At 37.3% G+C, this 16,443-nt stretch overlaps 1 protein-coding gene across 5 annotated transcripts in view; it reads right to left on the reverse strand.

Moving 5' to 3' along the window:
- The window catches only part of ANKRD42 (ankyrin repeat domain 42), a 64,606-nt gene that overhangs the window by 39,179 nt on the left and 8,984 nt on the right, over positions 1–16,443 (reverse strand). For 4 of the 5 annotated variants that reach the window (XM_026518351.4, XM_057316883.1, XM_048217192.2 and 1 more), the window contains exons 3-5: positions 13,051–13,158; positions 10,916–11,035; positions 9,256–9,391 (exon numbers count right to left, since the gene is read on the reverse strand). In XM_026518351.4, coding sequence (XP_026374136.2) covers positions 9,256–9,391; positions 10,916–11,035; positions 13,051–13,158 — 364 coding nt within the window. The remainder of the gene's footprint in view (positions 1–9,255; positions 9,392–10,915; positions 11,036–13,050; positions 13,159–16,443) is intronic. The other variant, XM_057316882.1, reaches the window with a different exon arrangement.

The raw sequence follows: 16,443 nt of genomic DNA on the forward strand, positions 1-16,443 counted from the left end.
AGGATATAAAATCAATGCAAAGAAATTAGTTGCATTTCTATATACCAACAACAAGACAGAAGAAAGAGAAATTAAGAAGTTGATACCATTTACAATTGCATCCAAAACCATAAGATACATAGGAATAAATCTAAACAAAGAGACAAAGAATCTGTACTCAGAAAACTACAGAATACTCATGAAAGAAATTGAGGAAGACACAAAGAAATGGAAAAACGTTCTATGCTCATGGATTGGAAGAACAAATACTGTGAAAATGTCTATGCTACCTAGAGAAATCTACACATTTAATGCAATCCCTATCAAAATACTATCCACTTTTTTCACAGAAATGGAACCAATAATCCTAAAATCTATATGGAACAAGAAAAGACCCCAAATAGCCAGAGGAATGTTGAAAAAGAAAAGCAAAGCTGGTGACACCACAATTCTGGACTTCAAGCTCTATTACAAAGCTGTAATTATCAAGACAGTATGGTACTGGCACAAAAACAGACACATAGATCAATGGAACAGAATAGAGAGCCCAGAAATGGACCCTCAACTCTATGGTCAACTAACCTTTGACAAAGCAGGAAAGAATGTCCAATGGAAAAAAGACACTCTCTTCAACAAATGGTGTTGGGAAAATTGGACAACCACATGCAGAAGAATGAATCTGGACCATTTCCTTACACCATACACAAAAACAGACTCCAAATAGATTTAAGTCCTAAATGTGAGACAGGAATCCATCAAAATCCTCAAGGAGAACACAGGCAGCAACCTCTTCCTAGACACATCACCAAATGCAAGGGAAGCAAGGGCAAAAATGAACTATTGGGACTTCATCAATATAAAAAGCTTTTACACAGTAAAGGAAATAGTCAACAAAACCAAAAGACAACTGACAGAATGGGAGAAGATATTTGCAAATGACATACCAGATAAAGGACTAGTATCCAAAATCTATAAAGAACTTATCAAACTCAACACCCAAAGAACAAATAATCCAATCAAGAAATGGGCAGAAGACATAAACAGACATTTCTGCAAAGAAGACATCCAAATGGCCAACAGACACATGAAAAAGTGTTCAACATCACTTGGCATCAGGGAAATACAAATCAAAACTACAATGAGATACCACCTCACACCAATCACAATGGCTAAAATTAACAAGTCAGGAAATGACAGATGCTGGTGAGGATGCAGAGAAAGTGGAACCCCCCTACACTGTTGGTGGGAATGCAAGCTGATGTAGGCACTCTGGAAAACAGTATGGAGGTTCCTCAAAAAGTTGAAAATAGAGCTACCCTATGACCCAGCAATTGCACTACTGTGTATTTACCCCAGAGATACAAGTGTAGTGATCCCAAGGGGCACCTGCACCCCAATGTTTATAGCAGCAATGTCCACAATAGCCAAACTATGGAAAGAGCCCAGATGTCCATCGACAGATGAATGGATAAAGAAGATGTGGTATATATATACAATGGAAAATTACGCAGCCATCAAAAAAATGAAATCTTGCCATTTGCAATGATGTGGATGGAACTAGGGGGTATTATGCTAAGTGAAATAAGTCAATCAGAGAAAGACAATTACCATATAATCTCACTGATACGTGGAATTTGAGAAACAAGGCAGAGGATCACAGGGGGAGAGAGGAAAAAATGAAACAAGGTGAAACCAGAGAGGGAGACAAACCATAAGAGACTCTTAATCTCAGGAAATAAACTGAGGGTTGCTGGAGTGGAGGGGCGTGGGAGGGACAGGGTGGCTGGGTGATGGACACTGGGGAGGGTATGTGCTATGGTGAGCACTGTGAATTGTATAAGATTGATGAATCACAGACCTGTACCCTGAAACAAATAATACATTATATGCTAATCAGAAAAAACACAACACACCTCAACTCTTCATCCCTCTTGCATACATTTTCCTTACATAGTTTTCCCTATCTTACTTGATAGGAACTCTCTCTTTTCCATGGAGTTCACGCCCAAAACCCTGAAGCCATCCTTGACTCCTCTTTCTGTCACTCCCAACACCTCATCAATCAGCAAATCTTATTGGCTCTATCTTTAAAGAATACACAGACCCCAATTATTTCTCACTATCTCTGCTACCTCTGCTCTGCTCCAACCAAATAGCAGCATTAGATTATTGCATCAGGCTCGCAATTGCTGTATTTCTCCCCTTGCCATCCCCACACCCACACTGCAATCTATAAACTAAATAGAGAATATGTTCTTAAATGTAGTCAGATCATGTCACTGCTGTGCTCAAAATCCTTCAATGGCTCCTGTTACTTCTCTGACTTCATTATCTATTACTCATCCTCTCACTTCTGTTCTAACCATACTGACTCCCTGTTACTACTTACTCTCAAATACACTCCTGCTTCAGGAGCTTTCACTGGCTGTTACCTCTTTTTGAAATACCCTTTCTCCATGACGGTCACAGGACCTGCTCCCTCAACTGCTTCTGGTCTTTATCCTATTATCACCTCCACGATGACAGCTTCCCTGACCACCCTATTTTAAACTTCATCCTCTTTAACATTCTACTCCCTTCCCTGATGTTATCCACACACATAATCCTACTTAATATAATTTATATTCTTTTGATTATTGTCTGTGTCTCCACCATCACCACCACATGAAGACAGAGACTTTTGTCTATTTTATTTGGTGTGACATCCCTAGCACCTAGAAGAGGGAATGACACGTGTAGATGCTCAGCAAATAAATGTTGAATTAGTAAGACAGAGATTTGAACACAAGCAGTCTAGTACCGAAGCCACATTCTTAACCTCTATATTATACTATTAAAAAATATACTATATATGGTCATAAAAAATTATACATGTTTAAAGAAATAAAGGTTGGATTTTTGTAATGAGCAAGCAGAAAGACTTTAAAAAATGATCATGCATATTTAATAAAGAACCAAATAAAAATCAAAATTGCCCCCCACCTTGTATTATAGAAAAGTCAGTTCCAGGTGGGCTGGAAATCTAAATGTGAAAGTAAAATAATAAGATTTCTAGAAGATAATATAAAAGAATGCCTTCATGATCAAAGAACACTTTTTAACAGGATTCAGAAAGGACTAACCAGAAAGGAAGAGCTTATTAAACTTGACTGCATTACAGTTAACAGTTCTATTCATCAAAAGAAATCTGAAAAGAACAAAAAGGCAAACCATAGAATGGAAAAGATATTTAAATAAAAAAAGATATTTGCAACACATTTAAGTGACAGAGAGCTTGTATCTAGCCTATACAAAGAACCCCTACAATTAATTTTTAAAAAGACAGAAAACTCAATACAAAATAGTCAAAATATTTTGAACTGGTGCTGTACAAAGGAGAATAACCAGAGGCACCCGGCTGGCTGTCAGGAGAGCACACAACTCTTGATGTCACTGTTGTGAGTTCAAGCCCCACATTGGGTATAGAGAGTACTTAAAAATAAATATATTTTTAAAATAAGAAAAAGAACAGTAAACATTTAAAAAAAAAAAAAAAAAGGAAAGGAGGGGTGCCTGGGTGGTGCAGTCAGTTAAGCATCTGCCTTCAACTCAGGTCGTGAGCCCAGGGTTCTGGGATCGAGCCCCACATTGGGCTCCCTGCTCAGCAGGGAGTCTTCTTCTCCCTATGCCCCTCCCTCCTGCTCGTGCTCTCTGTCTCTCTGAAATAAATAAATAAAAATCTTTAAAAAAAAAAAAAAAGAAAGGAAGGAATAAAATAACAAAATGGCCACTAAAAATATATAAGTATATGAAATGATGTTCTGTAATATTGATCAATAATTATTTTAAATGAGAACTATTAAATATTCCATTCAAAAGACAGGGTGAGTAAATGGATAAAAAAAACAAGACCCATCTATATGCTGCCTAAAGGAAACTCATTTCAGACCTAAAGACATACAGACTGAAAGGAAGAGATGGAAAAAGATATTTCACACACAAATGGAAGTGGTGGTGCGGGAGCTGTAGTAGAAATATTTATATCAGACAAAATAAACTTTAAAACAAAGACTGTAAAATTAACAGGAACATTACATAATGATAAACAATCGTTCAGTAAGAGAATTTAACAACTGTTAATATCTATGCACCCAACATTGGAGCACCTAAATACATAAAGCAAATAGGAACAGACATAAAGGGGGAATACTGATAGTAATAAAATAATAATAGGGGACTTTAAAACCTCACTTAAATCAATGGATAGATCATCCAGGATGAAAATCAATAAAGAAATAGTGGCTTTGAACAACAGATTAGACCAGCTGGACTTAACAGACACATACAGAATATTTCACCCCAAAACAGCAGAATACTCATTGATTTCAAGTGCACAGGGAACATTCTCCAGGACAGATCACATTTGGCCACAAATCTCAATAAATTTAAGAGAACTGAAATCATATCAAGCATTTTTTCCAACTACAATACTATAAAACTACAAGTCAAGCATAAGAAAAAAAACAGAAAACAACAAAAACGTGTGGAGGCTAAACAATATGCTACTAAACAACTAATGAGTCAACAAAGAAATCAAAGAGGAAATTAAAATACACATGAAAACAAAAGAAAATGGAAACATAATGGTTCAATATCTTTGGGATGCAGCAAAAGCAGTTCTAAGAGGGAAGTTTATAGTGATACAGGCCTACCTCAAGAAACAAGAAAAATCTCAAACAACCTAACCTTACACCTAAAGAACTAGAAAAAGAAAAACAAAGCCTAAGTTTGCAGAAGGAAGGAAATAATAAAGATCAAAGAGAAAATGAATGAGAGGCTAAAAAATAACAATTATAATAATAAAAAAAGATTACTGAAACCAAGAGATGACTCTTTGAACAAATAAAACAAAACTGATAAACCATGCTCATCAAGAAAAAAAGAGAGAGAACTCAAATAAATAAAATCAGAAATGAAATGGGAAAGGGGCATCTGGCTAGCTTAGTTGGTAGAGCACATGACTCTTGATCTCATGGTTATGAGTTCAAGCCCCACATTCACTTCAGTGATTACTTAAAAATTAAAAAAAAAAATCTTTAAAAAAATTAAATGAGAGAAGTAACTGACACCACAGATACAAAGAATTATAAGAGACTATAAAAAGTCATATGTCAACAAATTGGAGAACTTAGAAAATAAAGATAAATTCCCAGAAATATAAAATCTTCCAAAACTGAATCAGGAAGAAATTTAAACAACTGAACGCACTATTTATTAGTAAAAAAAATTGAACTGGTAATCAAAAAACTCCCAACAAACAAATGTCCAGGATCAGATGGATTTATAAGAAAATTCTACCAAACATTGGTAGAATGTAAATAACATTTAAGAAAGAGTTAACACCTATTCTCCTCAAATATTCCAGAAAACAGGAGGAAGGAAAACTTCCAATTTCATTTTTGGAGGCCTGCATTACTCTGGCCAAAGACACTACAAAAATAAAAACAAAAAAAAAATCCAAAAAACTACAGGCCCATATCTCTGATAAACATAGACACAAAAATTCTCAACAAAACATTAGCAAATTGAATTCAACAATTCATTGAAAAGCTCACTCACCACAATAAAATGGGATTTATTCCAAGGAGCAAGGATGGTTCAATATTCACCAATCCATCAATGTGAAACATCACATTAACAGGAGGGAGGATAAAAACATTAAGATCATCTCACTAGATACAGAAAAACACCCGACAAAATACAACATCTGTTCATGATAAAAACTCTCAACAAAATGGGTGGAGAAGAAACATCTCAACATAATAAAAGCCATATATGACAGACCCACAGCCAACATCATATTCAGTGCTGAAAAACTAAGAGCCTTTCCTCTAGATCAGTAACAAAACAAAGATGTCCACTCTTACCACTTTAATTCAACATAGTACTCAAAGTCCTAGCCACAGCAATTAGTCCAGAAAAATAAAAGGCATCTAAATCAGTAGGGAAGAAGTAAAATTGTCACTATTTGCAGATGACATGATACTATACATAAAAATCCCTAAACACTCCACCAAAAAACTATTAGAAGTAATAAATGAAGTTCGTAAAGTTGCAGGATACAAAATTAATATACAGCAATCAGTTAGATTTCTATACACCAATAATGAAGCAGCAGAAAGAGAAATTAAGAAAACAATTTCATCTACAATTGCACCAAAAAGAACAAAATACCAGGAATAAATTTAACCAAGGAGGTAAAAGATCTATACTCTGAAAACCATAAGATGACAGTGAAAGAAACTGAAGATAACACAAACAAATGGAAAAATACACCAGGCTCATGTACTGAAAAAATCAATACTGAAAAAATGTTCATACTACCCAAAGCAATCCAGACTCAATGCAATCCCTGTCAAAATACCGACAGTATTTTTTATAAAACTAGAATAATCCTAAAATTTGAATGGAACTTTAAAAAACCCAAATAGCTGAAGTAATCTTGAAACGTGTTCATATCATTCTGTCTGGACTTTTGTTCGATACTTAAGATTCTTTTAAGACACAGCTTTGCAGTACAGCTTTAAATCCGGCATTGTGATGCCCCCAGCTTTGTTTTTCCTTTCCAACAATTCCTTGGCGATTCGGGGCCTTTTCTGGTTCCACACAAATTTAAGGGCTGTTTGTTCCAGTTCTTTGAAAAATGTCATTGGTATTTTGATCGGGATAGCATTGAAAGTGAAGATTGCTCTGGGTAGCATGGACATTTTAACTATGTTAATTCTTACGATCCATGAGCATGGAATATTTTTCCATCTTTTTGTGTCTTCTTCAATGTCTTTCAAGAGTGATTTGTAGTTTCTAGAATATAGATCCTTTATGTCTCTGGTTAAGTTAATTCCAAGATAATGTATGGTTTTTGGTGCTATTGTAAATGGGATGGATTCCCTAATTTCTCTTTCTTCAGTCTCATTGTTCGTGTATAGAAATGCAACTGATTTCTGAGCATTGATTTTGTATCCTGCCACATTACTGAATTGCTCAGGCAAAAGAATGAAACTTGACCACTCTCTCACACCATACACAAAGATAAACTCCAAATGGATGAAAGACCTCGATGTGAGACAGGAATCCATCAAAATCCTAGAGGAGAGCATAGGCAGCAACCTCTACGACATCGGCCACAGCAACCTTTTTCATGACACATCTCCAAAGGCAAGAGAAATAAAAGATAAAATGAACTTGTGGGACTTCATCAAGATAAAAAGCTTCTGCACAGCCAAGGTAACAGTCAAAAAAACCAAGAGGCAGCCCATGGAATGGGAGAATATATTTGCAAATGATACTACACATAAAAGACTGGTATCCAAGATCTACAAAGAACTTCTCAAACTCAATACATGAGAAACAAATAAGCAAATCATAAAATGGGCAGAAGATATGAACAGACACTTTTCCAATGAAGACATACAAAAGGCTAGCAGACACATGAAAAAATGTTCAAAATCATTAGCCATCAGGGAAATTCATATCAAAACCACACTAAGATACCACCTTACGCCAGTTAGAATGGCAAAAATTGACAAGGCAAGAAACAACAATTGTTGGAGAGGATGTGGAGAAAGGGGATCCCTCCTACGTTGTTGGTGGGAATGTAAGTTGGTACAGCCACTCTGGAAAACAGTGTGGAGGTCCCTTAAAAAGTTAAAAATTGAGCTACCCTATGACCCAGCCTTTGTACTACTGGGTATTTACCCCAAAGATACAGACGTAGTGAAGAGAAGGGCCATATGCACCCCAATGTTCATAGCAGCATTGTCCACAATAGCTAAATTGTGGAAGGAGCCGAGATGCCCTTCAACAGATGACTGGATTAAGAAGATGTGGTCCAGGGGCACCTGAGTGGCACAGCGGTTAAGCATCTGCCTTCGGCTCAGGGCGTGATCCTGGCGTTATGGGATCGAGCCCCACATCAGGCTCCTCTGCTATGAGCCTGCTTCTTCCTCTCCCACTCCTCCTGCTTGTGTTCCCTCTCTCATTAGCTGTCTCTATCTCTGTCAAATAAATAAATAAAATCTTTAAAAAAAAAAAAAAAGATGTGGTCCATATATACAATGGAATATTACTCAGCTATCAAAAAGAATGGTTTCTCAACATTTGCTGCAACATGGACGGCACTGGAGGAAATAATGCTAAGTGAAATAAGTCAAGCAGAGAAAGACAACTATCATATGATTTCTCTCATCTATGGAACATAAGAACTAGGAAGATCAGTAGGGAAAGAAAGGGATAAAGAAAGGGGGGGTAGTCAGAAGGGGGAATGAAGCATGAGAGACTATGGACTCTGAGAAACAAACTGAGGGCTACAGAGGGGAGGGAGGTGGGGGAATGGGATAGGCTGGTGATGAGTAGTAAGGAGGGCACGTATTGCATGGTGCACTGGGTGTGATACGCAACTAATGAATCATCGAACTTTACATTGGAAACTGGGGATGTACTGTATGGTGACTAACATAATATAATAAAAAATATTATTATAAGAAAAAAAAGATTCTTTTAAGACATAATTCCAGTATCATTTTTAGTAATCCTCACTCCATTCTCACTATGATCTATTCCTCCTCTGAATTTCTACAGCACCTCTTGAAGAAGAGAGGGTGCTTAGAGTGTAGGTCTGCCAACTGCAGTTAGCAAATTAACTCAAATACGCTAGTGTTCACTGTTTATACTATTTTTTATAAACAGCAGTCTGGGAGGTGGAGCTGTATGAAGTTAAAAAATAATTACACTAGACAGTAGAGGAAGGAAAAGCTGGTGGGAATTTTGCCGATTTCTCTTTTGCTGATATGGCTCCAGAAAGAAAATTAATCACATGACAGGTACATAACATAGGTCTAACAGTAAAAAATGTTCATGTCAACATATTTACTACTTTAGTTTTCTGAAGGACTGTTAGAATGATGACAATTTAAATTCTTAAACACAATCAATCATTTAAAAGTTTACATTAATGGTAAACAGAAGAGGGAATGAACCATGAGAGACTATGGACTCTGGGAAGCAAACTGGGGGCTTCAGAGAGGAGGCGGGTGGGGGATTGGGATAGGCCAGTGATGGGTATTAAGGAAGGCACGTGTTGCAGGGTGCACTTGGTGTTATACGCAAGTAATGAATCATGGAACTTCACATCAAAAACTAGGGATGTACTGTATGGTGACTAACATAACATAATAAAAAATTATTATAAAAAAAAAGTTTACATTAACAAAAAACCAAAACATTTGCTTTTGTGAATACCTGGAAGGTTTCCGTTGTAGTCCACATCTTCTATTCCACATCCCCATTTAACTAGAAGCTGCAAACAGCCAAGTCGCCCATGAAAAGCTGCATAGTGCACAGGCTTCCATTCTCTCTTATCAGTCACACTGGGATCCTAAAGGTAACATTCAAAAGAACTCAGTTTCTTTCCATTTGTAGGAGAAACAGTAAGTCTAGCAGCTTAATTCTGCAAATGAAAATTGGAGGCTGTTCTCAAAAATGTAAGGCAAACAACAAATATAACAGAAAAATTTACTACTACCACTGATTTAAACATTTGAGCTAATAAGGCATTAATAAAATTTTATACAATGGCCTTTTTAAAAACTATTTTTATAGATCAAGTTATGTTCTTTTTAAAAAGTAACTTAACCAGGGGTGCCTGGGTGGCGCATCAGTTGAGTGCCTGACTCTTGGTTTCAGCTCAGATTGTGGTCTCAGGTTGTGCAATCTGGCCGAGCTGGGCTCCACACTTAGCACAGAGTCTGCTTGGGGTTCTCTCTCTCTCCCCTATACCCCACCCCTCCCTCTCTCCAATAAATAAATAAATCACGGGGCACCTGGGTGGTACAGTCCACTGAGCATCAGCCTCTTGGTTTCAGCTCAGGTCGTGATCTCATTGTTGTGGGATCGAGCCCCACGTGCGGTGGCATGTTCAGCAAAGAGTCTGCTTGGGATTCCCATTCCCTGTCCCTCTGCCCCTCCCACTTGTGCTCTCTCCCTAAAATAAATAAATAAATCTTTAAAAATAAATTAAAAAATCTTCAAAAAAAGGGGAACTTAACTAGTCATATTACTGGTCACAGGCTTCTGACCAATAAAATGAAAGGGATAGATTCAAATGATCCAATCATATCCTTGAAAGCATAGAGTTAATAAAAAAAAAAAGATACATAATAGGCCCTTCACTTTTTCTCTAACTACAGAAACACCAACTCTTATCATAATGTCTTCAATATAGGTAGTTCTTTTCTTATAGTTATTTTTTACAACCACTGGATAATATTAAAAATAAGTATCATAATGAATGAAATTTCTGGAGATAGGGGCAGCCAGGTGGCTCAGAGAGTTAAGCATCTGCCTTAGGCTCAGGTCATGATCTCAGGGTCCTGGAATCAAGTCCCACATCAGGCTCCCTGCTCAGTAGGAAATCTGCTTCTCCCTCTCCCCCTGCACCCCCTACTCGTGTGTGCACTCACTCTCTCTCTTTCTCAAATAAATAAATAAAATCTTCAAAAAAAAAAAAAGAAAGAAATTTCCAGAGATAAAAATCACTTTCTAAATTAGTGTATGAAATAAGTTACAAAACAAATAGGTAAACGCATAGAAATTCTGAAAGATTTACAATCACTGGTTGAAATGTGTTTGGAAGCTTCAGAATCTTCCCAGTTAAACTCTGAACTGACATGAAGAACCCATAGCCTCTGAAATACTTGTTACTGCTAAACTGGGTTTTTTTGAAGCTTTATTTAAATTATTGCTTCTATGTTTAAAGACGGAAAAGCTAAAGAAAGAGATCAAATTAGTTCCCCCAAGGTCATATAAGGGATTTAAAAAGTCAGGAAGAGAGAACTAGGCTACCAAATGCTATTCCCTGTATATGATCACACATTCTCACATATTAACAGGAATCTCTCACCACTCCACTTCGGAGCATTATTTGTAAAGTGAAAGAATGTCCATGTGTTGCAGCAAGATGTAAAGGAGTGCATCCACGATCATCTTGAGCTGCCAGATTTGCCCCATTGATTATGAGAGCCTAAAAATCGAGAAATAACAGTGAGTGTACATAAATATATATGTTAAATCATAAATGCAGATGCATAATAGGCAAGCAATTTATCAATCTAGAGCTACATTATTATATAAGTTCTTATACATGTGCCACAGAAAGTATGAGAAATTCTTAGCTAATTCTACGAAAATGCTTGAGATCCTTTTTAACCTTGCCTAGGAGATATTTATAATACCTGATTTCACATTCTAATTTGAGCATGTACATACAATTTATAAGGCACGCTTTTCAGAAACAGAGATTAATAACCACTAAGTTAAATACTTTAATGTTAAGCTAATAAACTGAAAAGTAAACTGTCACTATTTCAAAAGCAGAATCTTCTATTAGCTGGGTTTTGAATATACTGTAGGAGAATTTCATTATTAAAGTCACTAGTTCTGGCTCCAAATCAATTTCTAACTGCATCTGAGGAGATTCCATCTGAATTGACAATGGCCTGGTTTCTGTATAAGGCTTATATCATATACACAGCACACCCCTCTCTATAATATACCCAGTAATCACATGTTGTGATGAGCACTGGGTGTCATACGCAACTACTGAATCATTGAACACTACGTCAAAAACTAATGATGTACTACACAGTAGCTAACTGAACATAATAAAAAAAACACAAATTATTAGTTAATATTTTTTAGTTTTACTCCCTCAGACCTTCTTTTTTAACCAGCCTGTATTTACAAGTATCTTCACAAAAAACTCAGTCATAATTCATATCAAAAGCTTTAAGAATAGTCTCCATAATTAACAAACTAGTCAATAATCATCACAAACCACATATTGAGTATTTACTGTATTTTAAAAATCACTACAAGGAATATGAAAACATGTCAACTTAGGGAATTAGGATATATGTAGAGACAATGATAATCAATTATATAAAACAGTCCTTCATAAGCAACAACTACACAGTATAGTGCCAAAAAAGTACCACAAAGTCTCTGAGAATGAAAAGATCCCTTTGAGGAAGACAAGGACAATCAGAGCCATGGGAATGGTTTGATCTAATGCATAGAGGAAGGAAAGCATCAAGTAAAGCTTCATTTGACCCTGATATCCCCTGAAGTTACTATTTTATTTTCTCTTTCACTGCCTACTTCTCAGATTACTACCTCAATGCCTCAACTTCAAATTGGCCTGCAAACAAGGTGCCATCCTTACCACTGCACGGAAATACAGTGAATCTCACCTTGTAGTGAGCTCTCAAGTCCAATGGCATTTCCTTAGTTTCATCCCGTAACTCTGACACTCGGCCTAATCCTTCTTCCCTCATTTGCACAGCCCAATGCATCCTGGCTCTCCCATCTCTGACTTCCTCCTCTGAATTATTTACTCATTTCTCTGCTTCCTACCATCACTACTAGTAACATTCCTCAACATTCACTCTTCAATAGTCTATTCTCTTCTCTATACTTTATTACTCCTGAAATCTTTGTCTCCAGCACCCCTTTCAACTGCCTGGACCTTCTGTACCCAAATGACCTACAAGCCCCATAAACAACATGTGCCAAATAGAATTCAACATTTTTGCTCCCACATCTCCCCTGCCTTTCAGATTTCCCTGTCGTGGTGTCACCAGTATCTGCCATTCTGCTTCAAAACTTTAAAATTTTCACTCTACTCTGTCAACGCCTGCTTTGCAAGATGTCTTCAATAGTTTTCTTTCTTTCCCACTGCCACCACCTGATTTCTCCCTCTGTGGGTAGTGATGACACCAAAAGTCTCTAACCGGTCTTCTTGCCTCCAAACTATCTCCTCATCCTAGGTAATCCCAGATACATCTTGTTAGAATAATTTCCTGAAATACTGCTTTCATTACTTCATTCCTCTGTTAATGTCCATATGCATGTGTATGTATGCATAAGTATATATGTGTGTTATATGTATGTGTAAGAGTATATATTAGTATGCATATAAAACTATGCTAAAGTTATTAAACGTATTGACTTTTTAAAAGTAACCAAAGTTATTCTTACCTGCATACAAGCATCCTGACCTCTGATTGCAGCTATGTGAGCTGCTGTCCAACCTCTCATGGTTACTTGTGTGATATCAGCTCCATGCCAGAGGAGCCAATGAAGACACTAAATTAAGAAAACAACTATAAGGCAGATTTTTTTTAACATCTTTAGATCTTTGAAATTTAGTCTATCATCATGAAATACCACAGCCTGGGAAGCATCATAAGTAAATGAGGGGGCTAAGTTTAAGAAAAATAAAAGCACAAGAACAATGATATGGTAACCTCCACTTGGCCTTATTATTGGGTCAACAACAGGGAACAGTGGGAGCTGTGGCAAACAGTATTTCAGGAAGATAGCATTCCTTGTCCATAAGGAATAAATGCTACTTAATCCCAGCCAGTTGTTACTGTAAGTGAATTGCTGATCCAAATCTTATATTTCACCCATACTGTAATAGCCAAACAAAACACATCTGTGAGTCAAATTCACTCAATGCCTGCCAGTTTGCAACCTCTGCCACAGATCTTTAAATGGGCCCAGATGCTTCTGTATTGGAGCAAACACTGTTATTCTGATGATACTCTTTAAAAAAGAAAAAAAGTGGCTTATAAAAAATGGGGGGAGAGTCAAATGCATCTTCATTTAATATCTTTTTTAATTAATGTAAATCTCAATACAGTACTAGAGGTCTGTGCCACAGATGGTGTTACTATCTTTATATGTTCAAGTTTGGAGATGCTATCTTCAAGAAGTTTCTTTTTCAAAGAATTTGTTGTATCACTGGGATATACTGTCACATCAGTCATACCCATATCATTTGTTGAAAGGCTTAACATTTAGGTATCATTGGGCCTGTCACAGAGATAAATGGCAAATAAAATACAAAGATTAAATAAAAGCTCAACATCCATACTAATCACACTAAGTCACCCATTTATCAACAAATATTTATGGAGAGACTACTACATGCTAACACTGTTCAGTTACAGGAAAATAAACATTCATGTAACAAGTTTTCTATTTCTCCTGGGTAAATATGTAAGTAGGATTACTGGAAGATAGGTAAGTACATGTTCAACTTTGTAAGAAACAGCCATACTGTTTTTCCAAAGTGGCTGTACCATTTTACATCTCCACTAGCAATGTGTAAGAGTTGCAGTTGCTCCATATTCTTGCCAATATTGGTAGTATCATTTTTTGGTTTTGTTTTGCCATTCTAATAGGTGTGTATTGGCATCTGTGTTTTTAATATGCATTTCCTTAATGGCTAATGATATTGGACATCTTTTCATGTGTTCAATCGCCATCCACATGTCCTCTTGAAGTGTCAAAGTCATTTGCCCATTTTTTAATTGGGTTTTTTGTTTTCTTACTATGGAACTATCAGAGTTTCATATGTTCTGGCTACAAGTTCTTAGAGATATGATTTGCAAAGATTTTTCTCTTATGTTTTCTTCTAGAAGTTTTAGAAGGTTAAGTGTTACATTTGTTTATGATCTGTTTTGAGTACATTTTTACATAAGGTGCCAGATATATCATTTTCTCACATACAACTGTTCCATTATGCCAGTATCATTTAATGAAAACACTATCTGTTCTCCACTGGCTTTTTTTTTTTAAGGTTTTATCCATTCATTTGAGAGAGAGAGAGACAGAGCACAAGCAGGGAGGCAGAGGGAGAGGGAGAAGTAGACTTCCCACTGATCTGGGAGCCTCACATGGCGCTCAATCCCACAACCTGGAGATCACAACCTGAGCCAAAGGCAGACACTCAAACACCTGAGCCACCCAAGCACCCCTCCATTGGATTTCATTTGCATCTTTGTCAAAAGTCAACTGATAGGGGGCACCTGGGTGGCTCAGTCGGTTAAGCATCTGCCTTCAGCTCAGGTCATGATCTCGGGGTCCTGGGATCAAGCCCCACGCCAGGATCCCTGCTCAGTGGAGAGTCTGTTTCTCTCTTTCCCTCTGCAGCCCCTGACTTGTGCTCTCTCAAATAAGTAAATAAAATCTTTTTAAAAAATCAACTGGTCAGGGGCACCTGGGTGGCTCAGTCGTTAAGCATCTGCCTTTGGCTCAGGGCGTGATCCCAGCGTTCTGGGATCGAGCCCCATGTCAGTCTCATCCTCTGGGAGCCTACTTCTTCCTCTCCCACTCCCCCTGCTTGTGTTCTCCCTCTCACTGGCTGTCTCTCTGTCAAATAAATAAATAAAATCTTTAAAAAAATCAACTGGTCAATCAGTAAGACTTCAGAAATGGCTAAGTGAGGAGCTTGGCAAATCCTCCCCAAGAAGCAGTGACAAAACTAGACAAAGTGGGGGCACCTCAGTGGCTCAGTCAGTTAAGCATCTGACTTCAGCTCAGGTCATGCATGAACTCAGGGTCCTAGGATAGAGCCCCATGTCAGGCTCCACCTTCAGTAGGGATTCTGCTTGTCCCTCTCCCTCTGCCCCCTCCCACTCGTGTGCATGTGCTCTCTCTCAAATAAATAAATAAAATCTAAAAAAAAAAAAAAACTAGACAAAGTTGCAAAAACAACCATGTAAAGACTCTGGGAATTTGTCAGAGGCACATAACAAAATAAGAAGCCTTAACTCAAGAAACAGTTCTGAATCTCAGTAACAGCAGGTGGAGTCTGCAGCAAAAAGCCTGAGACTATAACTATCCCCATCCTGAGCTACATGGTGCAGATTCTGCCCAGCTGGACAGCTCCACTGCCCTGCTGGAAGGAATGAAATTTCCATGCCCAGGCACAAAGTCAAAAACAATTCCAACCTCAGGGGCCAAAAACCTGGGAAAGCCAACATCAGAGCTCACCTGAAGTCACAATCCTGGTGAAGGCAAACAACAAAACTAAAGACCACCCAGAAAATTAATGGAAAAATCCAAGAAATGAGACAGCAAGTGGGTATTGCTAAGATTCCATTTATCTCTTATAATCTATAAGGCCATGTACATGTACAAAGCTGCTTATATTCAGGAAAGATTGAAGAGGGTCCAAGTTGGCTAGACACCCCTGGCTAAACATAAGGCCTTGCAAACACATTTGGGAAAAAAAAGGAAAGTCAAGTTGACTTGTAAACTTCTTGGATTTGGAAAATATTCCCCAAACTGCACACACAGACTCAGCAAAAGATGGAATCCTTATTGGTTCAAGGTATTTAAACACAACCTCTGATGAATCACTGACCTAAGAGTGTGTTGTTTTTAAAAGAATTTAAAGAATTAAAGGAAAGTATGATGACAATGACTCATCAAATAGAAAACACAAAGAGAAGTAAGTCAGAGAAAGATAAATACCATATGATCTCCCTTACATGTGGAATTTAAGAAACAAAACAAATGAGCAAAGGAAAAAAAAAAGACAAACCAAGAAACAGACTCTTAACTATAGAGAACAAACTG

Source organism: Ursus arctos, unplaced genomic scaffold (assembly GCF_023065955.2).
Source record: "Ursus arctos isolate Adak ecotype North America unplaced genomic scaffold, UrsArc2.0 scaffold_22, whole genome shotgun sequence".
In the NCBI taxonomy this organism is placed as follows: domain Eukaryota; kingdom Metazoa; phylum Chordata; class Mammalia; order Carnivora; family Ursidae; genus Ursus; species Ursus arctos.